The 25,517-nt window shown below is 37.1% G+C and overlaps 1 protein-coding gene across 3 annotated transcripts in view; it reads right to left on the bottom strand.

The window, feature by feature from the left end:
• Nucleotides 1-25,517, bottom strand: part of LOC113111527 (zinc finger E-box-binding homeobox 1-like) — a 66,587-nt gene that overhangs the window by 4,440 nt on the left and 36,630 nt on the right. For 2 of the 3 annotated variants that reach the window (XM_026276327.1, XM_026276328.1), the window contains exons 2-7: nucleotides 13,250-13,417; nucleotides 5,304-5,459; nucleotides 3,273-3,475; nucleotides 2,771-2,882; nucleotides 712-2,390; nucleotides 423-603 (exon numbers count right to left, since the gene is read on the bottom strand). In XM_026276327.1, coding sequence (XP_026132112.1) covers nucleotides 423-603; nucleotides 712-2,390; nucleotides 2,771-2,882; nucleotides 3,273-3,475; nucleotides 5,304-5,459; nucleotides 13,250-13,417 — 2,499 coding nt within the window. Of the gene's footprint in view, nucleotides 1-422; nucleotides 604-711; nucleotides 2,391-2,770; nucleotides 2,883-3,272; nucleotides 3,476-5,303; nucleotides 5,460-11,182; nucleotides 11,548-13,249; nucleotides 13,418-25,517 lie in introns of those variants that run through there. The other variant, XM_026276329.1, reaches the window with a different exon arrangement.

The following is a 25,517-nucleotide window of genomic DNA, read 5'->3' as shown; positions in this document are numbered from 1 at the left end:
TGCTGCTCAATTTTTGGCCAGGTATTTTAACAGTGAGAGGTGACCGACTCTTGGCTTCACTAACTTCTCATGTTTTTAAAGCAAAAGAGGGAGGATGAGTGTAAATTACTAACAGAGAACTGATGCAACAGCCTGGGTTCGGTGTGAGAAGGTAATGTATTTGGCCAGCAGAAAAGGGAAAATAAATCACCACACCCTCCAGCACGTGTAATTTAACAGCGGTTGGAACTTGAAATTCTGTTCTGCTCCCTGTGTAATATGTAAAATTACTGCAACACAATGTATTCTGTCATAATTTCCCCTTCAGTATCACTTCAAATCATATTTCTATGAATGCCTAGCAATTTACATATGAAGGAACATCTAAAAACTGTCTAAACTCCTTATGCCTACTATTTTCCCCTTGTGTGTGAGAATCCCACCTGTGTGTTCGTATTTATGGCGGAGCAATGAGCTGCTCTTCTGGAAGATTTTGTCACACAGGTCACAGGCGTACAGCCCACTCTCCGTCCTTTTCATCTTCTTTCTCGTCGGCCCTGAGTCTGAGTCTGTCTGTTCTTCCAATGTCGAGGTGACCTCTGACCCCATCTCCTGTTTTTCCTCCTACATTGTGAGAAAAAGATGATCATTTTGATTTGATATAACCAAGGTACATTTGTAAGCATAAAAATGATTCATGGTACAAGGTACATTTGTATGCATGGCTCTCACCTTGATGCCATTGACGTGTATAATGTTCTTCTGTGGAGCGTCGTTCCCTGCTGGGCTGGAGGATGTAGTGGTGTAACTGTAAGTCAGCTGCGGGATCAGGATGGTCTGTTTAGTGGTGGTAAGTGCACGAAGACATTGCGCTTGTCCCTGGTCAGTGATAGCCACTAGGGTGGGCAGTTGAGTGGTCACGATGTTTATGGGATTGGCACTTGGTTGGCTGGCATATATGGCAGCATTGGTGCTTGCATTGCTGAGCAGTTCCTTCTTTGTGCAAGTCAAATTTAATGGCTCCTCTTGAGCCGAGTAAACAGTGTTTACGTGACTGCTAGCCACAGCAGCTGTAGCAGCAGATTTTGGTAGCGAAAGATCAAGAGGTCCCTCGCCTTCCTCAAGAGTCCTGGCTGGGACAGGACCATCGGCCGACAGGTTTAGTGGTGAAGGGGATGTAGGGACACTTTCTATCCCATTCTCCCCAGCTTCTACACCCTCAGCTGGGCTACAGCAGTCCCTCTCTCCTTGCTCCTCTGTGATCAGTTGCTTATCTGGCTCTGTATGGGGTGATGCACCTCTAGTCCCATCCAAATCTCCAGGAGTGGTCTGCTCATCCTCAGCCAGGGATGAGGAGGGATCTACAGAGATCTGTCCCAACTGCATCTTCTCAAACCACTTCTTCACCACCTCTGCCGGAAGATTAACAGACTCTGATATCTTTGCCAGCTCCTCCTTGGTGGGCTCGTTGTTTAAGGCAAAGTAAGCCTTGAGCAAAGAGAGAAGGTTTTTCAGAGGAGGCTGACCAGGACACAGTCCTTCCTCCAAGTCTATCTTCCCTTCAAGGTTTTTCCCGTTTACCCTATGTCCATCTTTACCACAGTGCTTAAGTGTTGTGTCATTGTGTAAAATACTCTTCTCGTCCACAGTGATGGTGGTTTTGTCCCTATTCATCTTGACTGTCAAGTCCTCTGGCAGCTTCTGAGCCTTGCAGGTTTCTGTGTTCAACCCCAACGATTCTTTCTTCGGACTTTGAATGACCACTTGGGCCTGTGAAGGGTCTAGACTGTAATTAATGAAGATCTTAGCACTGCCATCCTGGTCCAAGATGGGAAGACTAAAGGCCTGTATGACTTGCTGGGGTGCTTGGGCAATTCCCACCCCTCCTGCTCCAACGATTCCTGTCCCTGTTTGCTGCCCCTTAGCTTGTGTGCTTTCCAGCACTTGCCTGATGACATTCCCATCCACTGCCACCTTCAGCATGTTCTGTAAGTCCCCGATGTTGATGCTGATTGGGGATACCAGACCCACTGTTGGGAGCACAACAGCTTGTACGGCTGCCGCCCCACCTTGTAATATGCCATTTACTCCTCTAGTAGATGGGGCCACCACCACAGTCTTGTACTCATAGTCCAGTGGCTCAGATTTGATCTGTGTCAAGGGAAGCTGTTCCTGAAGGGGTTTACTATTGTCCAGTTTGTCTCTGACTTGGACACGTGCTGTGGGGGAAGAGGTTGGCAGGGACGGGGAAGAGCACTGCGGGGTCTTGGCAGCCCCAGTGGCGGGAGAAGATCGCGGCCGTCCATTTACTGAGATGAGGCCGATGCATTTCTTACTGCTGATGTGGGAACTATAAGAACCGGAATGAGAGAAACGCTTCTTGCAGTTGGAGCACTCATAAGGCTTTTCTCCTACACAACACACACAATAAAGAAATTAGAAAACTGACAATTCACATAAATATAAAGAGGTCTTCAACTGGTATAGATTTGTGATGATAAAATTAATGGAGGGTAAATCTCTTTAGGTAAATGAAACACTTCATAGGTGGTCCTCAAAAGAAACTACAGGAACTACAGTGCAGTTTTTAAAGGACAGACTCTCTTAGGTAGCCTCTGACAGTAAGTACTGTAAGTACTTTAAAGTACTTGAATACTGAATTGCCCTGCAAATTTGTACAAAGAAGTAAACAAATGCACACACACATATGCATGCTTGCAAACACACACACACACACACACACACAAAACACAGAGATACAGCAGCATAGCATATTTCAAGCAGTCCTCACCACTGTGGATGCGCAGGTGTTCTTTCAGGTGGTGTTTGTACTTGAAGGCTTTGCCACATTCAGTGCATTTAAACTTTCGATTCCCTCCTCCACCTGATTGAGTAACATGCCGCTAAAAATGTAAGAGAGAATGTGTTATAATCAGATGAACAATACTTCTGTCATAATTTATATGTAAGTGTAAAATCTCACAAAAAGTGTTTTTAACCAGCTCTTTGTATAAAATGTAGCTATGTAGTATAAATGCTTAATGACAACACAGTACATTTTACAGTTTTTAGTTCTTTTCTTTAGGTAGTGCATGAGTGATATATTATCACTTGTGTGATAAATCCAACCATTTTGAGTTTTAAATCTTTGGGTTTCACTACAACTCACAATAGTCTCAAATTGCAACCTTATTCCCAGAATTGTCCCTTAGAAACTATTTTGAACATGTTAGATTAAAAATATGGCATTAAATCACACTTCTCACAAACTCTACAGAATAAGGACAGAATACCTGTTCTCTGCCAGCTTTGTGTGCGGTCATGTGTCTGTCCAGCTGTGTTCGGTAGGCAAAGGTGTAGCTGCAGAGTGAGCAGCTGAAGTTGTCCTCGCTCTTCTCGTGTCTGTATTTAATGTGTTCTTTCAGTGAGGTGTAGCGCTTGTAGCCACGAGAGCAATAGGGACAGGTGAGCAGCTGAGAAAATGAGTCTGGCGTGCCTGAGAGTGAGAGAGAAGAGAGTATTACAGATGGGTAGAGGTGCATGTGTGTATTTTTTCCTCAAAAGCATATATTAGAAACATGAAAAAATCTGTTATCTTTCAGTAGTTGTGAATGTATGCAAATTTGCATACAATTATTTGCTATGCTGTTCAAATATATCTGAAGAGGTGTGCAAGTAGACTAATGTACTGTAATACAAGGGAATCCAGTTGAATGCACTTCTGGCATAGATGATTTATTTGTGAAGTGTGTGTGCGCGCATGTAGACATGGATCAATGCACTGGCAAATGAGAATATGAGAGTTTGGGAAAATCTTTAATGTTTTACACTTCCCATCCTGAAATATCTCCAGCATGAAGAGCTGAAGAACGGTAGACAAAATAAAAAGAACAAGGATTGGCAGTTTGGTAATTAAAGAATACCACGACAACAAGGCAATAATTACATGGATGAACAAGGGATTTCATAAAAAGAAACAAAGAAACAACATGCTGGTAAAGCCTGTTATAAAGGCAACATGAATAACAAGCTAGAGAAGATCTGACAGCACATACTAGCAGAAAAATAAAGCCATGGATGACATATCATACGCTGTCATACATTGAGAAATTAACAAGTTTAATTGAAGTACCATTGTAGTGAATACAAATTAAGATATGCCACTGTCTTATTTCTCAAATAAAATGTCTACATTCAAGGAAACACTTATCTATGTTATATAATACTTATATATACATTTTCAAATGTCAAGTGGAAAATGTGCAGGAAACACCTGGACAGGTTTTTGTCCAGCTCTCACACAGGTAACATATTACCTGTTAACAGGTAATATATTAACCTTCTCTCTCCGGTCAGGTGAAACGTTCTCTCTCGCACAAACACAACAACAGGGACGTGAGAAATGAGCTCAGGTATGGAAGATTTGCACAGGTGTTCCAGGTCTTTTGTGCAAATTGAAATTGCTTATAGAAAATATGCCTAATGGAAGCATGTCAATTAAGCAAAAAACTCCCATATAGCGCAATCGCAAAAAGTGTTCTACACTTGCATGAGGAGGTTTTTAGGTAATTTGAAAAAGGACTGTATCAGAAAACTGCAATGTTTTGCATTTACAGGTCACCCGGTGTATGTAAAAATCTCATGATCATTCTTTAATGTGCTATAACCTCCAAGAAACACCTCATATGTGGCCGCTTTCCTTGCCATTAATTGCATTAACTGCCCACATCTGTGGCTCATTACGGTTCCAACACGGCCACCAGAGATGATCACAGCCACTCTAGTCAACGCTTATGTTTACACCAGCAGCATGTTTCAGAAGAATCCCAGAAGTGGCTTTCCGTACTGCTCCGTACACGCATACATGATGTCCTTTGATTAAAAATAATAGCTAGTGTGGTGACTGGGATACATGTAAACCTACCAACATCCATCCATCCATCGACTTATTGCCAAAGGAAATAATTACGTTTATGTTACATCGGTTTATAGAAACACTGCCATTTTGCAATTGTTTTTTAGCGACATTTTATAAAAATTGCAAAGGTTTTGTGCAAATCTGAAATTGTTTCAAATTGTGGCTACTCCAAGTGTGAGATTTAAATGTCAAGTACATACAGTTGCTGGAAAACATATGTGAACCCTCGTGCCTTCTGCTGTATTACTCAAAAACACGGTCACAACAACAGATTAACAAAATAAACAATGATTAAGACAAAATCCAAGAGTTCAAACTTATTCTAGCAACCATTTATATTCATCTTGCGTGATGTTAACTGATGAAGTGTTTACAATGTGTGTGATGTGTGTGTGTGTGTGTGTACCATTTTCATCATGTCCGCTGGTTTCTGGTGTGCCCTGTCGCGGTTCGTCTTCTGGAGCCTCCGGGAAGATGACGGCCGTGTCTCCTTGCTGGAGCATCTCCTCAACCAAAGCATCTCTGCTCCTATCATCCTCATCTGACAAGCACTCTTCTTTCACTGCAACACACACAAACACATACTTACAGTGATTCTCACCGCTGTTTCTGTGGACAGAATATCAGTCATACGATACGGCCCAATGCAGGAAAAAATTTGTAGGATGTGTAATTTGAATGAGACCAAATAACAGCTAAAATATTTAGTGGTGGCTCTCTATTAAACAGTACATTAGCTAAATACTCAGAGGAGTTTGAGTGGGTATGAGCTTTAGATACATAGCTTCACGTCCGTGGGTATGTACACCTACAAAAACACATATTAGTCCTCGATTGCACATTTACCTATTAAAAGCAAATGAAAAAGAAATCACTCTGGTGCGGCTAATTCAATTCCGGGCTTAATGCACAATCTGAGCTCAACGTCCCCATTAAATGAGCTTCTTTAATTTGAGAAATGTACTCTCATTCTCTTTTGCTCACAAACGAAAGATTGGCTCAGCTAACGATTGCAAATGAACAAGTGAAGGCTTCGGCAGAAACTGAGCCCTCGGGCGGCACGCTGTTCTGTGCCTTAGCAATGCGCTCTCTCATGCGTATGCTGAAAATGAGTCCGCAATGTCAGCAATTACAACTAATGGCATTTGCTAGCGAGTCAAAACAACATTCGGAAACACCTGAGGACATTTGTGCATTTGTGTGTCGGAACGATTTAAGAGATCCTGGAATATGTGAGGGACAAAAAGAAAACGAAGAGGGTTTTTGTTTGTTTTTGTTGATGTCGGTGTTCTTTTGCTCATTCTCACTCTCTTTCTCAGCAGCTCTTTTTGTAGTGCGCTCTACCCTTGTCAGCAGTGATGTCTTCATAAGGGACACTGATTCACACCGACACTGTTTATTTGTCTGACATGTAGGGTTTTCTCACCACAGTATAGACGGACGTCCTTGGTCCAACGATGACACATATCCTGTCATCAGTGTTATTATATTTATTTAAGCTATTATTATTACTTTTTTGTTTTACATTTTTTTTTGTCAAATTTTGTCTTTAAAATGTATATTCAATTGTCAATAGTTATTATTATTATTACTGTTATTAGCTATTATTTAATATGAATTAATTATTTATTAATAAGTAAAATGTGAATTTTAGTGTTTTCATTATTTTTAATTTATTAAAAAACATATATTAATGAAATACAAATGTAATAAAAATATTTTAGTCCATTTTACTCTGATTGAAATGGTATGATTTTACTTTACTTTTAATTCATTACATGCATCCAACAATTAGAATGAATCAAGATTAGCCAAATACAATTAAATTTTAACATATTTTAATGTATTGTTAATATATTGGTATAGTTGTCTCATTGTATTATTTTTTTATTATGATAAAACTATTAAATGTTGATTAAATCAAGCACCCAGTCAACAAAAAAATAATTTATTATTTATTAATAATTAACATGTTAATTTGATTCTTTTAATTTTTTTTATTCTAATTTATTTATTTTATTTTAGTCAATTTTTTTATTTAGTTTTTCATTTTAGTCCATTTTACTTTGAAGTGGTATGACTTTCGTTTATGTCCATAAACACAAACTTTTATTAATTCATTACGTTCATCCAACATTTAGGATTAATCAAGATTAACAAAATACAAATAAATCTGAAAACGTTTTAATGTATTGTTACTGTGTTATAGTTGTCTCATTATATTTTATTTATTTATTTTTTCATTATGAAAAAACGACACTCTTGCCATTTACTGACAGAAAAAAACATGAACACATTGAAAAGATAAACTCCACTGAAATGACTGGCTATCATGATCTCCAGTGATTTCGATAGCAAATGTTTCAGTCGCTCCCTCCTGAAGGTTCCTGAGAGGTTTAAATCGTGTTGAAATCTGGGTGTGAGATGTTCCACTAGTGAAGGAACAGATGATTACCAGAGCTTTGCCCTGCACTACACAGCCATCACAGCACGCTGTTGTTAGGACATCACAACACAACTGTAGCCATGACAGTCTCACATTATAAGTGGGCCAGAGATAGAGACATGAATGTTAGTGGGGCTGGACAACAGAGTCTCATTCCTCACTCTACACAGAGTTGTACACTACAGCGTTTCCAAGAATCGTTCACAAACTAAGCCCAAACACTTTATTATGCTACATTATTAAAGTCCTGTGAGGAACAATATTCCCTCATGCCTTACAATAAAACAAGTTGACAGAAGCAGATATTGTCTTGTGATTGTACAACAACCTAAATTTTCTTTGAAGAGAAACAAATAAGATACTGTTGTAGTCTAAGCTCAGGGAAGTAGCTAACACATGTGCATGATTATATATGACATCCTGACCTTGTTAAAGACATTAAGGGTGAAGGTCAGATAAAGTGCATGAGTGTTCTGTGACGGGCTTGGTTTGATTTGACAATGACGTGCTATTAGCGTGCCAGAGCTGGGTCACATGAGTCTAAAAGCTCAGCCAGTTCATGGATTTACTCTAACTTGGATGATTAAGTAGAGAAAATGAAGTCATATGTACATAAAATCTTGTGAGGTACTCTAAGTGTGGTTCCACTATCCATTAAACCCACTAACAAAACAGTTACGGATGACTATGGCATTCTCACCGAGGCTGAATGTGGCCCAAATCTGATTTTCTGCTCAAATCGGATTTTTCTGTGAGGTTGCTCACATGACCCTTCAAATGTAGCCTGTATCAGATACTGGTTTGGACAGAGAACACTCCTAAACTGATTTTTGCTTGTAAAACATCATAGCATGTCCATTAGAAGTAAACAGGTAGAGGATTAGGTAGATAGGTAGAGGATAAAATTTAATTGCGAGTTTTTATCTTGAAAATCTGACCTTTTTTCTCAGAATTTGATATATATACTGTATAGTTTTTTTTTAATAAAATTCTGACTTTATAACGTGCAATTGCAAGTTTACATCTCACGGTTGAGTAATAAAAAAATCAGAATCAGAGTTTGTATCATGTAATTTTGAGGAAAAAGTCAGAATTGTGAGTTTGTATCATGTAATTTTGAGGAAAAAGTCAGAATTGCGAGTTTGTATCATGTAATTTTGAGGAAAAAGTCAGAATTGCGAGTTTGTATCACACAATTCTGAGGAAAAAGTCAGAACTGTGAGTTTGTATCACGTAATTTTGAGGAAAAAGTCAGAATTGCGAGTTTGTATCATGTAATTTTGAGGAAAAAGTCAGAATTGCGAGTTTGTATCATGTAATTTTGAGGAAAAAGTCAGAATTGCGAGTTTGTATCACACAATTCTGAGGAAAAAGTCAGAACTGTGGTTTGTATCACGTAATTTTGAGGAAAAAGTCAGAATTGCGAGTTTGTATCACAATTCTGAGGAAAAAGTCAGAACTGTGAGTTTGTATCACGTAATTTTGAGGAAAAAGTCAGAATTGCGAGTTTGTATCACACAATTCTGAGGAAAAAGTCAGAACTGTGAGTTTGTATCACGTAATTCTGAGGAAAAAGTCAGAACTGTGAGTTTGTATCACGTAATTTTGAGGAAAAAGTCAGAATTGTGAGTTTGTATCACAATTCTGAGGAAAAAGTCAGAATTGTGAGTTTGTATCACGTAATTTTGAGGAAAAAGTCAGAATTGTGAGTTTGTTTCACACAATTTTGAGGAAAAATTCAGAATTGCGAGTTTGTATCAAGTAATTTTGAGGAAAAAGTCAGAATTGTGAGTTTGTATCACACAATTTTGAGGAAAAATTCAGAATTGCGAGTTTGTATGAAGTAATTTTGAGGAAAAAGTCAGAATTGCGAGTTTGTATCATGTAATTTTGAGGAAAAAGTCAGAATTGTGAGTTTGTATCACGTAATTCTGAGGAAAAAGTCAGAATTGCGTGTTTGTATCATGTAATTTTGAGGAAAAAGTCAGAATTGCGAGTTTGTATCACAATTCTGAGGAAAAAGTCAGAACTGTGAGTTTGTATCACGTAATTTTGAGGAAAAAGTCAGAATTGTGAGTTTGTATCACACAATTCTGAGGAAAAAGTCAGAACTGTGAGTTTGTATCACGTAATTTTGAGGAAAAAGTCAGAATTGTGAGTTTGTATCACAATTCTGAGGAAAAAGTCAGAATTGTGAGTTTGTATCACGTAATTTTGAGGAAAAAGTCAGAATTGTGAGTTTGTATCACACAATTTTGAGGAAAAATTCAGAATTGCGAGTTTGTATCAAGTAATTTTGAGGAAAAAGTCAGAATTGTGAGTTTGTATCACACAATTTTGAGGAAAAATTCAGAATTGCGAGTTTGTATCAAGTAATTTTGAGGAAAAAGTCAGAATTGTGAATTTTTATCACGTAATTTTGAGGAAAAAGTCAGAATTAATTATTAATTATAATTATTATTATTATTATTCAGTGGTGGAGCTTACATATATCTTTACGTATACTGCTATACATAGACAATAGTCAAAAGTTTGATGTCAGTAATTTTATTCAGCAATGATGCATTAAAATGACAGTATGAATGAGGCATTTATATAGAATTGTATTGTGTATTGACAGTTAATACAATTATAATGTCACAAATATTTCTATTTAAATTAAATGCTATTCTTTTAAATTTTCTATTCACCAAAAGAATCCTGAAAGAAATTTATAACAGTATCCACAAAAATCTAAAGCAGCACAACTGTTTTTAACATTGATCATAATAAATCTTTATTGAGCCCCAAGTCAGCATAATATAACGATTTCTATTAATAACACTGTAGACTTGGTTTAGGTTAAAATTATATTTTTCACAGCATTACTGTTTTTACTACATTTTTGTAAAAATAAATAAATCTTACCAACTGCAAATTTTGGAGGTAGAATGTAAACTGTGAGATTCATATGATTCTGATTATTGCGTGCCTCTCACAGCATAGACCATCAGCATGCACTACGTTTCCCAGAATCCACCAGCTTCACCTTTCCTGATTGAAGTTCTGGTGAGATTTCCATTATGAGTCAGGCACTTACAGCACTTTCCCCAGTGACCAATTACTCCATCACCATATGCTCATGCACTTTAAAACCTAAGAGTCAAATATAGAATGTAATCCTCCCTAACAGTAAAAAATGAGGTAAACCCACTTGCCATGTTTCTTGTTCCATTATGCTAGGTGCCTCTACTCACCGCATTACGTAAATGGCTGATTCCTAATGCCTGTTCAAGAAACGTGTGGTTAAATTACAGGGAAACAGAGTGGCTTGACATATCGAATTGGATACGCAACGTCACTATCCATACCACAGTAATCATGTATTGGTTTACGGAGTATTTACCCCATAAATGACTGCAAGAGGAGCGTTTTCATCTCTGTGAACACAAGAGCTGACAGTGAACGAGTGGCCAGTCATCTGATAGTGAAGAACAAAGCACAGAAACATAGCTTGGATGGAGGGAAAGTAAATGTGGAGGTTGAGGTACAAGAATTGTAGCCAGAGACCACAGAGAGCCAGCCATACGGTTTATAAGTGAGCTGGACCTCTAATACAGAGATTGCTGCCAAGATACAAAGAAAGAAAATAAAATAAAGGTGCAGGGTTGCCCGAAATGGAGAGTCAGAGTTGGACTGATAGCGCTGAACCATTATGGCTAGTGGCTGCTTTACAGCTCTGAGCTCTATGAATGATGGGAAGCTCAGGCAGAGAAGTGTATATAACTCAAACGCGACATGTGAGAACAGAGAACAATGCACATTACATCTCAGCAGACCGATTTCTTTATGTTACACACCTTGCTCGTATATCTGGGCCTCTTGCTGCAAACAAGCCTTTGGCAATGAAGAGAGGGAAAAGCTACGAAATGAAGAGGAAAAGGTGCTGCAACAGGTGCTGTAACATGTTAAAGGGAGGAATTCTGGGAAAACATAAGAGACTCACAACAACAATTCATTCGGAGTTACAACAAAGAAGCAACAGGCAGACAAAGAAGGATTGCAAAGAGATGAAGGTGGTATGGAGGTAATAAAAGAAATGTTCAAGAGAGAGTGTGTGTAGTCCCTCTCTCTTAACTCGGGTTTCTGTGAAGTGTTTAATGTTTGGAGAGCGCTGCCAAAAACAATGACTTTCTTCTTCACCGAAGCTCTATCCTGCAGAGAACTGACAGAGAAGCCAGGAGAGAGGAATGAATGAATGAATACTGGCAGAAATTAAAATGACAGAGGACTTGAATTTGGGGGGCGAACTTTGAAATACAGAGTGGAGAGAGTAGAAAATGTTCCGAATGAAAAAACTGAAGAAGGGGCTGCTGTGCAAGCAGTTGCTGTGGTTATAGTGGCGGTATATTACCTGCCATGATGCCTGCGTCCCGCAACACTAAGCTTAATGCACAATAGCACCCTGGTAGCTCACATACAACAGACTTTACGTTCACCTCTTCCAGCATAATCAATCCCCACACTGCAGGCAATACATATTAGCCCAGGAACAGCCTTTTGTCAAAAGCAAAAGAGCTCCATTGTGTCCCAGTTACCCTTTATCAAGCTTTATTATCCAGATGGAGCCAAGATTTTAACATCACAATAAAAACTAGGTCTGCATTTTCTGAAGGAAATACCTGCGCTTGAAAGGCAGCAAAGGAATGGTGTTGAATTGTCGCAATTAGTGTTTGTTAGAGAGATTATGCTTAAAAAAAAAAAAAAACTTTTGTTATTATGTTAATTTTGATCGAATAGTTGATTTGAAAAGTCAACTAGTTTTTCAATAGGGTGCTTTTTCTGAATACCATAGTCAGAACTTTTCAATATAATAATTTTTCTTAAAAAATTCAAATTTTCTTTTTTTGCAAAAAGTCATGAATTTTATTATAAACTAATGACTTTCCAGATCTATTATATAAATTAGACTTATGAAATTCCCTGATATTTAAAGTACAACCTTTATATATATATATATATATATATATATATATATATATATATATATATATATATATATATATATATATATATATATATATAAAGGTTGTACTTTAAATATCAGGGAATTTCATAAGTCTAATTTATATATATATATATATTTATATATATATTTATATATATATATATACATATAAAATTTTTTTAATTCGTTTTGCAATACTATTGAAAAGTTTCAAAAGAGGTCTCTTACGCTCATTATTTCATTAGGTCTATTTGATCAAAATACAATAAAAACATTAATATTGTAAAATATAATTACAATAGAACTCTTTTTTTATATATATACTTTAATATTTTTTTCTCGTGATGACAAAGCTGAATTTCCAGCAGTCATTACTCTAGTCTTCAGTGTCATATGATTCTTTTGAAATCATTCTAATGTGCTGATTTGGTGCTCAAAAAACTTTTTTGATTTATATCAAAGTTAAATATGGTAGATTGATATATATTTTTTTCATATATAATTTATTAAATTAGACATTTTTGTAACATCATAAATGCATTTACTGTCACTTTTGATCAATATAAAGAGTGGGGAAAAAAAAAAGTATAATTTTTTTCTGTGTGATGACAGAGAAGTTGCATATTTAAATTCATCTCTTTTAAAGCATCACAGTACACACACATTCAGACGGAGGTCTTTGGCTGTTGCATCATGTCAAGCTCTGTTTTTGGAGCATCCTGCCACAAGCTATGCATTTTTAAGACGCCGTGTCAATTTAAAAATAGTCAAACTTTTAAAACATGCATACAGAGATACCTTCATTCTCTTCTATCTAGTTGTTTTCAAATGCAAGAACATGTAAACACTTCCTGAGAAACTTAAGACTTAATATACAGAGCTTCCGTGATAAAGATATTTCACAAAAGGGCGGGCTTACCATCGTCCCATCTGCTGTCAGGGTCAACGGTCCCGTTAGGGTCATCATCAGGGGCCACACTGTCACAGTCAGCCCCGTCCAGGAGACTCCCTTCCTCCTCCACGATGTGAAGCTTATCTTCATCATCTGAGTCTGACTGGCCCTCCAGCACATGACTGTAGTTACTCACTGCAGAGACACAGAGAAAACACAACGCTTAAAGAGAATGCTAACATATGGAGCCGGGAAGTGCTTGCAAACCGTAGAAAGGCTTGATGAAACCCTTGAAATCTGGAAAGACGCTGCTGGTGAAAATGACTACAATATAGAGCCAGACGAGATTAAAGCGAGAGACTGCAGCTCAGTTGTTGAAGCGGGAGATGACTGAAGAGATGTAGAGAGATGAAGCATACTTCAGGGGATAATTCAATGAAATGCCAAATAGTAGTGGAGCAGTTCCTGCGTCTTTCGGTCAGCCAATGAAACAAGGCAAAGAATCACTTGAGATTGAATCAATAAATCAGAACGGCTCATGTTTAAACCATTTGTGGCCAAACGGTCCAGTGTGGACACAGTCCGACGGTGTAATCAGATCATGAAATGAGGATCAAGCTGCTGTAATCATGAGATCACACACCGTACAATATTGGAAACGTATCTTCTTATAGGTGTGCGATCGGCCTTTTGTAATGATTAAATGCATCTTTTATTTTTTGACAAAAAGGTGGGACAGGTTGACCTCCATTTAAGCAGCACAGGAAGGAGAGACAGAGCGAGCTTGAGCTAAAACACCATTGATTTTCTGTAACAGGCCAGACGGCCTTAATTAGTAATGTGTGTGTTTGCATGCTAGGCTAAGTGTGATTTGACATTCTATTAAAACAGCGGATGACGGAGTGGTAAGCTCACCTAACACGTTCTCCTTCGTTAAAGGAAAGTGCTGGCAGGACAAGGCCTCTAATGGAGCCGGCATAAATCAAGCAGAGCTTTTGGAATGGAATATGTTTAGATTTATAAATTCAGCTAAAAGAGAGACCTTTCCAAACCCAGTGACAAGCATCCAGCACATGTTTATGCCTCGGACTGAAGAGTTTATGGCCACCTGAGGAATCAGTTTTATTTTAAAGGTATATTTCACCCAAAAATGAGAATTCCGTCATTATTTATCCACCCTGTGCTGTTCTTACTTCTACTGGACAGAATTTTGAAAAATATCCTGGGATTTCTTTCATCCATATGCTGTTTAGGATCCCATTGACAAGAACAGCAGAAACATTCTTCAAAATCTCTTCTTTTTTATTCCACAGAACAAGTTTAGATGAACATGGAGGTGAGTTATTGATCCAAAAAGGTGAACTATCCCTTTAATTGGTAAAAAGAAATTCTAGAGACTGAAAGCGATTATCATCGTAATATGAGTGAATCCTTCTTGACCGTTTTTTTTGCAGGGAAAGGGATAGGTGTGCGGAAAACCCTTCCTCTTCATCCTCCTCCTCTCTCTCCATTTCTCTCACAGTTCTTGCTCTCCGTCATTCTTCTTTTCCACTCATCTAAGTACCTCTCTCTCCGGCCAAATCAATTTTCCTTTGAGAGGAGCAAAGTCAGCAGAGGGGCTGGCCATACACACACACACACACACACACACACACACACACACACACCATATCTCTTCTGCTGGGCTTATCTGGCACATTTACATTCAGCTGATTTTGTGCTTTTTGTTGCACACTTTAACCAACTCTCTCTCTCTCTCTCTCTCTCTCTCTCTCTCTCTCGCTCGGTCCCACACTCTCAATCTTCTTTTATTTCTCTGGCCTGTACTTTCATTCTCCACCTGTTCTGTGCATGTACAAACCTCTTAACCTCTTTCTTTCTCTCTATCTCATGCTTCATCTTTAGTTTTAAGGTCATGGATCACAGCAAAGACCTGCGGTGTGTCTATATATGTACCTGAAATAGAGTCTCAACATGGCAGTGGTTGAAAAAAGCTGCCTATGACAAAACGGTAAAAAAAAAAAATCACATAATCATAAAGATAGACCCCCCGAGTGATGCACGGATCACCACAACAGTCAATTCGGTGTACTGTGAAGGAGATGCTACCAATCCCATCAGGCTGTTCAGCCAAGGGAAGCAAACAGTGTGGCTAGTCAGCAGAAGACAGAAGTAAAGGGACAGCGGAGAGTGTGTGAGCTCACTGTGAATGATCCATGACAAACAGCCACGAGCCTTGTTCCGCCGTTCCACATGAGAGATTTCATTACAGCCTTCAGGAGGTACACACAGGAAAAGTGACTAAATAAATGCTTTACAGAGAAAGGAATAGCTCACATTATACTGGAGCTGTAAGCTAAAACTGTGTAAAGACACAGGAAGAACAAACTGTACTACATAAAAACACCTAAAAGACGGCATGAAACATTTAATATCTGTGCCTCAAAATAGAAAAGTCAGAGGTCAGTCGAAAAAACTAAAGTAAATAAATCAATGGAAAAAATAATTACTACTCATATTTTAAATATTTGTTAAAAACATGAGATGGATTACAAATTTCTACTCTCTTTAGTAAAAGTAAGCAAAACAAATATTTATATAATTTTGTGAAAAAAAAATTAACTAAATTTCTGCTTTACTTTATGAAGCTGCTTTGAAACTGTGAAAAGCACTACACAAAAAAGTGTGCATAAATATGATTTTAAACAGAACTTAAGCATTTCTTAAATTAAAAAAAAAAATTCTGGGTAGTATTTTAATGATTTGTTTTTTGATTTAGTTTAATGACAATATAAAAAGCCAATTTAATATAGGAAAGCTTATTTCACACAGTATACACAACAGTTCAAAAGTTTGCAGTCGTTAGGAAGTTTATTTAAAAAATACATATGAATACATTCATTTAGCAAAGATGCATTGATCAAAAAACTTGTTTTATTGAATTGTTTTAAATCAATTTTAAATCACCCCTGGTTTAGAGGCAGAAAAGAAAATGACGGGGTAAAGCTCATTGTATTTTTAGCATGTGCGCTAACCACCAAGCCAACGCTCTACCATTACTAAGTTACATAAATGCTTGCTAAATGTATTTCCTATCTCCTAAAATATCTCATACACTTGTCCAAATACAAACACTGACATTCCACCGAAACCTTCAATGATATTTTTGTGTGTTGTCGGCATGCACAGCACTATGAGTATGTCAAGTCAGCCTATGAAACCATTAGCCTAATGAGTCTACATTCTTACTGGTCAATCAGTTTTCCAGCTATGCATTCTCGATGGATTTTAAAATCAACCTGTTGAAGTGATATGTTGACTGGGCAAAAGCTGGCCTCCAATCTGCTGCTCTGTACCTGTATGAATTCCCAGAACTATAGGTGATTCTCTGAAAGTTCTATTTAAAGCAAACACAACCGAGACCCCCCAGTGACATCTGTCAAGGCACACCGATAAATGCCTCTAAAAGCCATCCCTAAACAATACACATATATATTGTGACTCACATGGGTAGAGCTCAATTGCTTGTTAGCGATACAGTACATCACATATAGAACCTTTAAATAATAAACCGAGCCTTCACCCATCTAAACTCCAGCTCAGGTAAAAGACACATGAGACTCTGAGGCAGACAAGAGTTATTGATTTGTCATTTAGGAAGGTGAGCTACAGGTTTCCCATGAGACTTTGCCACTAAGAACATTCTCCTCTCGTACTTGCCCTCTCAGTCTCTATGTAGAGCTTATTGAAGCACAAGCACAATGTGTAGGATGTTTATAGATCAAAATCAACAACAATTTTTTTTTTTAAATGCTTCAAGTGAAATTAGGTGTCATAACATTATATTGTACAGCGGATGAAAATGGATATTCATTTTGGAAAAGGATTACAATTTATTTAATTTAGGAGTATTCTTAAAGATTAACTTTAAGGAAGCATAAGATGAGTACAAATGTAATCTAGATGTAAAATACGGGAAATGTGTCCACGCATAATTAAGTATACAATGTTAACAGATAAAATAAGAATAGCATTTTAAAATTAGTGTTTAATTTAACGTGATTAATTGCATCCAAAATAAAACGTTTTCTTTACACAATATAGTGTACTGTGTATATTTATTATGTAAACATGCATATATGCATGTATATACAGTATTTAAGAAATATGTTATGTTTATATATCAAATATACTTGTGTGTATTCATACATAATACATTGACACACATAGAAACAGTACACACACTTATTATGTAAAGAAAAACATTTATTTTGAATGCAATTAATCGCGTTAACCGTTTGACAGCGCTATTTAAAATAAACAATTATTTGGAAACAATTATTGTATTTTTTATACTAAGTTTTTACTGTTTCTTTTTTTTACTTTATTTTTGATCAAATAAATGCAACCTTGATGAGCATAAGAGACTTCTTTCAAAAACAATAAAAAAATCTTACCAACCCCAAATATCATTTTAAGATTTTGTATTGTTTGTGTTGTTTAATTGGTCGCCTGTTATAATAATAACCGATACCCATTAAATAACACCCATGATACCGATAAAGTGTGCATCTCTAATAATGCATTAAAAACATAAATCTTCTGACCTCTGCATAGTTTTCCATTTTAAGAAGATGCACAGAATTAGGCAGTAAGAATCAGATGTGCTAAGAGGACAAACAGTGAGTTAAATCTTTCAGGAGTGTCTCTTCTGGAACACTCTTCTGCAGAACATATTAATCATTGTGGCCCGTGGTGTAAGAAAATAATCGCTGGGGCACACTGATACCTCACTCAGGATTCTGTACATGGGATTTATCACCAATGAAGGGATATTGAGGGGGGCACAAGAGCGGTAAATTACAGCAAGCTTTCCTCTTCAGCATTACGTTTACCTCCCAGAGTCCTGAGCTCTGCATTGCTGGTCTTTTTTTCACCTTTGTATGGAAAGTAACTGGTTGTATACCTGCAAGTCTGTCTGAATCAACATATGACAACACGAGGTGGGTGATCGCCACAAAAAAACCTTAATGGCCTGTAATTGGGTTTCCATTGCAAACACAGTTGTCTTTAGGGCTTAGGTACGCATTTTTTTCCCAAAGCTATCTTTGTGTCGAGAGAACTGGTGTTTGTTTTAGAAGGAGGTTACAGTAAGAATGGATAGTTGGGTTTTTCGTTCGTTTGTTCGAGTGCTTCTAGTTCACTCCTGCAGCCCTGGTGAGAGAAGCTATGTGTGGAATGTCCAATCATAACACTCTCCCTGAGTGGCTCGACCATAACGACAGATTGCTGTGTCGGCTTTTTTTTTTTACTTCATTACAACGGGCACATACTGCACTGTTGCTTTTCAGCTGCAAAGACTAATTAGTGGTGCTTACTAAGGGAAGCATTGCTGTTACTGTTGCTCATACTTATGTCAGATTTGGTGACAAACCTTTGAGATAAGTATTAAAATTTCAGAAGTCAGCCGTCAGAAAGAGCTTTATTGCAAAGTATGTTTGCACATTCAAGGAATTTGTTTTAGTGTCACAAGCTTCCAGTACACAGACAATAAAACATATGAGAATAAAAATACACAAATGTATATTAAAGTAAAAAAGAAAGAAACTGGAAAATAACATAATGCATAACTTGTTTCTCATTATTTGTAATATGGACTTGAACGATTCCTCAGATCATACATTTTTATGAGGAAAGGTGTGCTGTTACTTCTACACGTGATTTGGGTGCAATATTGGGTGTAATAATTTATAAAGTCTATAACTGTAGCATCTCTTATAATTATAAAACTCATAGCTGGATTTGTGACAGAAGTATAACACACAGAAGCAGCGTTGGAGGAATGAAGACACACCCTGCGCTAGAATTGAGCTATATATAAACCAAAGCTTCAATACACACAAACACACACGTCTGCTCTTATCTTAAAGCTAGAGATGTTCGAAAACTGAAAAATAACTACGCAGAACTGGAAAAATGAAGTAATGCCTCCTGGAGCATGCACGCTCTGACTACATGGCAATCCTTTTTACACACAAACTACTTTTTTCACTGGCAAACACAAACACAGTGCTTCAAACCACATCCCCACCCAGCATTCTTTTCTCTTACACACACACTAACCACAACAAGACAGAGCCATCACATCAAACAAAGGCCTGTCACCGCACACATCTCTGGGCGTCTGGGGAGTGTGTGAACCCACTCCTGAGAAAGACTCGGGTTCCACATGCGGCCTGTATCATTATGTTTCTGTTTTCGGAGGCTGGGCTTGGAGCTGCACCCTCTGCTCTGGGCTGTAGGGGGCAACCTGTTCCCAAGGAGACGTCAGCGAGGCAACAGAGGCAGATGGAACACAGCATGGCCCAGTTTGCAAAGCATTTAGCATTCATGTGACATTCCTGATGTCAGAGATGAAAAGAGATGGGAAAACGAAAGAAAATTATGTCCGACATCAACAAGATAATAACTGATGTCACAGGCTTATAAAGTCAAAATCTAAATTTATAAGTACTAAAAGTCCATGACAAAACTCATATGGGATACTGGAAATACAACCGAAAATAATATATATATTCTTTATAAATATATATATATATATATATATATATATATATATATATATATATATATATATATATATATAAATATAATTTTTATAATATATAATTATAAATATATATATATATATATATATATATATATATATATATATATGAAATTTATACATATATAATAATTTATTTAGTTTTTTTTTAAATATTATATTTATTTGAAAAGTGTTTTATTTTGACATTGTAACTGGACTTTACAATTGACAAAAACCTCTGCTATTTTGTTATATATTATTGTTATTATTTGCTAATTTTATTTTTTTATAATTATATATTGTTAGATTTGTTATATTACACTATATAGTTTATATATTATTTTATATAATAATAATAATAATTATTGTTTTTGTTTTTGCCGTTGTTGTTTTAACAGTAATTATAAAATCAGACAAATATTTCTGTTGTAAATAACTGTTTTGTAAAATAAAGAACTAATGTTTGAAAATAATTATAACAACAAATATAAGTTTAATTTTACACAGCAAGTTACAATACTAATATTTATGTTTTAAATTCTTCACTTTCAAGCATTTAAACCCTTGAGCTTTTAACGTTTCTGTTAAAGTACAAAAGTAAAAGACAGGAAAAGTCCAAAACAAACAGGGGTCTAAAATTAAATGTCCAGAACTGACTGTTACAAATAATATCCAGTATGGTGTGTCCCTATGGAAAACTTAAGCAAATAAAGTTAGTTGCTGTAGCAAAAGCTCAACATATCTTAATCATGTGCAGCCCTGACATGCTGAATTACATACTATTCATGCTCCTACATCTCATTCGCCTTGCTCTTCCCACTTCCTGCCCTCGGGGAGTCAGCACACAAGCTAGTGTTATAGATGGCGGCGGTGCCACTTGCCTTGCTAAGAGCGTCATTTCACAAGTGCATCATTATCCAGCCAATGCTAAGAAGCTAATTAGTCGCAGCAGGCTGTCTTCTCTTTTCACTGAAGAAGAGCATGTCAACCACAAACACATTGCGAATGTTCACTTAGCTCGACTGCAGGTTGGTGATAAAAAAGTGATGTGCTGCTGTTATACTGCAATACGTGTGTGTCTGTGTGTTTGAGCAAAGGTGACTTTGAGAACTTACATCTGACCATGCATGATGTGTGTCAGGCCTTCACATGAGACTCTGTGAGTGTATTTTGAGCTAATCTTGCTCAGCGCAACTGGGTTCTTCTAAATAAGGTCACAGAGCGCGGTCATACCTGCGCTATGATAACAAAGCACGCTGCCCAAGTTAGTCAGCGCTTACTTTAGTGTGTTTTGGTTTGAGGTGAGACTGACCCCCTTTACAGAAATAATGCTCTTTCATTTATGTGCTGATTGGCTAAAGACTAATTTGAGAGTCTGAGAGTAAGTTTGTTTTTCATGGCAGTGCATTACCTGTTAGTGAAAATATGGGCGGTATGCTGAGGCACTCATTCATTATCAGAGCCTGTTCTGTATCTGCGCATTGCTAGACTTTGTGTCTGTTCATGTGTGTTTGTGCTTCACCGTTGTGTAGATATAAAGAGGAAACATCTGCTGTGCCTGCTGGGTAGTCAGTCAGTCCTGTACCTGCAGATATGGTTCACTAACCTGAACCTTGCTTTATACAGTTTCACTACCTTCTCTTTCTCTCTCTCCTCCCACTCCCGCTCTGTCCTCACACTCGTCTTCATAAGCAGATCAGACAGAGGTTCAGTGCCGCCCATGGTCAGCACGCTGGATTTAGACGCTAACATAACACACTTTGTTTGGGGTGGGAAAGTCCAGTCGTCAAGGTAACACTACCAAAATTAACACTGACAATGAAGAAAGCACTAAACTGTTGTATGAGAACACACTGACGTGACCACACACCTGCGTCAACAGGAAATAGGGATTTCTCTCCTCCCCCAAGACTGGAACAGTAACAAAAAAAAAAAAACAAAAAAAAAAAAAAAAAAAATATATATATATATATATATATATACACACACACACACACACACACACACACACATATATATATATATATATTATTTCGGTCATCAGATCTTCTGCACTTACTGTGCCATTTTGAGGGAAAGTGTGCGTGATTCTGTGGAATGGATTTAAAATTGTAAAATGTGATTTAAATGGAAAAATGGATTACATATGACTAGTAAACTCTTATTGGTAGCAGAAAATATAATCACATTCATCAAAGTTAAAAGCATGCAAGAGGCAGATGAAATGTATAATGTTGTGAATGACAGGTGTTCAAATTCTGTGGAAACTTTCTGTGGAGTTCAGCAGCCACCGATTCTAAAAACTAAACTAAACTTTAATCTTTCATTTGTCATCTCTATAGATTTAAATATTGACTGGGGATGGTAAGATTCACCGCTATGAAGCTTTGGTATGAAGCTCAAAGTAGGGAGAGGCGGCCGTCAACATCTGACCACACGTCACTGCACGACACTCCCAGATCATTGCTGAAGCCACGCCCACCTAGCTCGACGGTATTGACAGCAGCAGCAATCCACCTGTCACTCAAGTGGCCACGCCCTTAATTATGCAGAACTTTAAGGCTTAATATAATTTAAACGGATGAGTCATCAAAAAAATTCACCCCCCTCACAATTGTCATAAAGGGCAAAATTAGCTATTTAGACCAAAATAATTTTTTGCACCAGGCTGTAAACACATTTTTTATTGCTGTAAAGTTGGGCGTTTTAATATGGGGAGTCTATGGGATTGACTCCCTTTTGGAGCCAGTGATGAATTGCAGCTTTAGTCACTTCCTTGTTGGCTTCACGAGAGAGAGCGGGAGGTTGGCTGCTATGTGAACACGACATAAAACAACACAGAGCTGTTAGGAGTCAGAAGCCACTGTTTGAACCAAAGAAATAAAGCAAACTATCTGTAAAATTTTGAATTGCATTGCATCATATTTTTTTTTTTTTTCCCATTGCTTTGTATTACATTGAATTGCATTGTGTTAAATGGAATTTAAATCTGATCACACTGCATCGTGATGGGGTGAATGGGGTGCTTGGATTTACCAAACATCTTCGACTAAATACAATACATTTCAATATAAACTCAAACAATTCTTATCCAGTACATACAAGATCAAATGTTCTGAGTCACATAATTGTTTTTTTGTTTTGTTTTTTTTTTACAAATTTTTTGAACTTTTATTTGTCTTGAATTTTACAAAGCCGGTGAGACTAAGTTGATAGTTCAATGAAGCATAAGTACATACACCATTATTTATTCTCCTGAGCCATAAAAGAGCAACCTCTGAGCTATAAAATATTCCTCTGGTACAAGCCTTCCTGATTGGTGGTTTTTCCAGACATGTAATAGTGTCTGCTCACTCTCTTGGACACAAACACTGTCCGAAAGTTTTAATCTATGAAATGATCAATAAAAGAACGAGTGAATGAGCTAGTGGTGTCTAGACGAGACATTGAACAGCCTGTCTGACTGACCAACTCGAGCAAACCACTGGACAGCACAGTCTGATACACTAACTTATGCACAAATCCAAACCAACACACAGTGACTCAGATATGATTAGTCATTTTAAGAGCATCTGAATACATTTGTCAGAGTGTGTGTGTGTGTATCCAGGGCATTTCCCAAACAGTTCAAGTGAGTCAGACAAAGAGGACAGAATATTTTGTTATGATTAAGAACATCATGTTAAAATAATCTTATAAAAGAGATTCTGATTCATCATTGTAGCATTCCAGCCATGATGCAATTTTATTTTAGTATGAATTATATACTATCATATGATTAATTGGCTGATGGATGGTGTTTTTCTCTCTCTGTTTCTCTTTCTAATATAGCACATCCAGACTGAAAACACCTTAAACCGGATTAAACCAGTCTGTGGTCCAGACCGACAGGAGGCCCACTCACAGTCTCAGCTGTTGGATTGTGGGAACAGGTGAAGTGTGCAGCAAGGATGACTATTCTTGTTAACGGGGCACTGGAGATGGGGGAGGGAGAAACAGATAAGCCGTCCCTTTCTTTCAGACCTAAAATAAGTCAAAATTGCATTTGATCTGTGAGAGATTGGGCTGTGAGTATATGCAGCGGTACAAAAAACTGTTAATGACTTGAAAAGACAAAGAATCGCTGTCAAAGTCCATATTCAAAGTCTATATTTTGGACCGAGTGTTCGCCCGGAGCAGATCCTGTCACACACGGTCAGAGCGAGGAAGACTGAGAGAGCGGGGGCTGCTCAGACTCTTGTATTTAAAGGTCAGGTCTCATAAAGCTGATCATTCAGACAGCCTGACACTTACAGAGGTGAAGAGATGCCACAGGCGTACACACACTCGCGCACACACACACATTCAGAGACTCGCACTGGAGGCAGAGGGATGAGTCAACAAAACAACCCCAGAAACTCTCCCACGTCACACGCAGAAACAGCTCAGATCTGCAAATTTCACTCTCTGTTTGCTTCACAGCCCCTTGCAACTCGTTCTCTGGTGACTGTAAAGAGTGAAATAATTTGTGATAATTGTAAATAAATTGTGGACACAATTATTGGCCGACCCTAGTGAAAAATAAAGATACTAAAATGCTTATTTCATGCTAAGTATCCTACAAATACATTGATATATTTATGCACTTAATACAAATACCCTGCAATTGTACTTTTGGTATACTAAACTGCTATATTTAAAGTCTGCTAAATTGGAACAACTGATTTTGGACTAAATTGTGCAGAAGTAGTGCTCAAGTCCAACTAAAGATATAGGCTACTGAAGTATATTTGATTATGCTAAAGTGAAACTATTTGAAGTACAGTATACTTCAGGTATACTTGAAATATCTTGCATTTAAAGACCGTTATGATTCAAAGATCATACAGTCCTCATCAATAGTGACGTTAAAACACATTTTAGGCTTAATATTAAGAAATGTGCATTGTGCACACATGTAGTACTCCAAATAAAGTTTAATTATAATTTATTTATCAGTAAGTCTCACGCGTTATGTCAGTAAATATGGTCTTTATTTTGAAATAACTGTATTTTAAGTATATCAGTTTTTTACTAGCGAATGCTAATAATTTGAAAAATGTCAAATAAACGATCGGTTAATCTGATAAAAGTGCCCGTTTGTTTGCATGCTTTGTTAAATATTCAAATTCAAAAGAATCAATGTTTTACTTTAGAATAAGTGATACATTGATCATAATGAATTAATTTATCAGGACTCAGAATTAGTCACACAGAAAAAAAAATCATTTCTATTTTATTTATTTATTTTTAACGCTTATGAAAATAGCCTGCTTATGCAGTCGAGTCTGTTTCTGTTTATTTGTAGCCACAGTAGCCTATCCGTCACATTTAGGATGAATGATAATATCTCAATTTTTAAAGCTCCCAAACAAAAACATTATTATATTTTTATGATAGGCATCGTGGAGCTAAACTCTGTAGACAAGACTTATGACAGATAATATAAGTTCCTAAATAAAATACACGATTGCGATAGAGAATAAGAAGCTGACGTCTGATTTCTTCAAGCGGTCATATTTACCATGTTTACTATGGTAAAGTTAATGGCTAGCGTACATAGTCTTTTACATCGCTTATAAATATTTTAGCCTTTTATTGTGATTATAATCCACATCGGATCAAGTTAGTTCAAACACCCGCTGCTGACTAAGGGTGAGTTTTGAGCTCAACTTAATTTAAAAAGTT

This window comes from Carassius auratus, chromosome 12, assembly GCF_003368295.1.
Source record: "Carassius auratus strain Wakin chromosome 12, ASM336829v1, whole genome shotgun sequence".
In the NCBI taxonomy this organism is placed as follows: Eukaryota; Metazoa; Chordata; class Actinopteri; order Cypriniformes; family Cyprinidae; genus Carassius; species Carassius auratus.
Note: the sequence above shows the minus strand (reverse complement) of the source record. Positions and strands in the feature narration are given on the sequence as shown.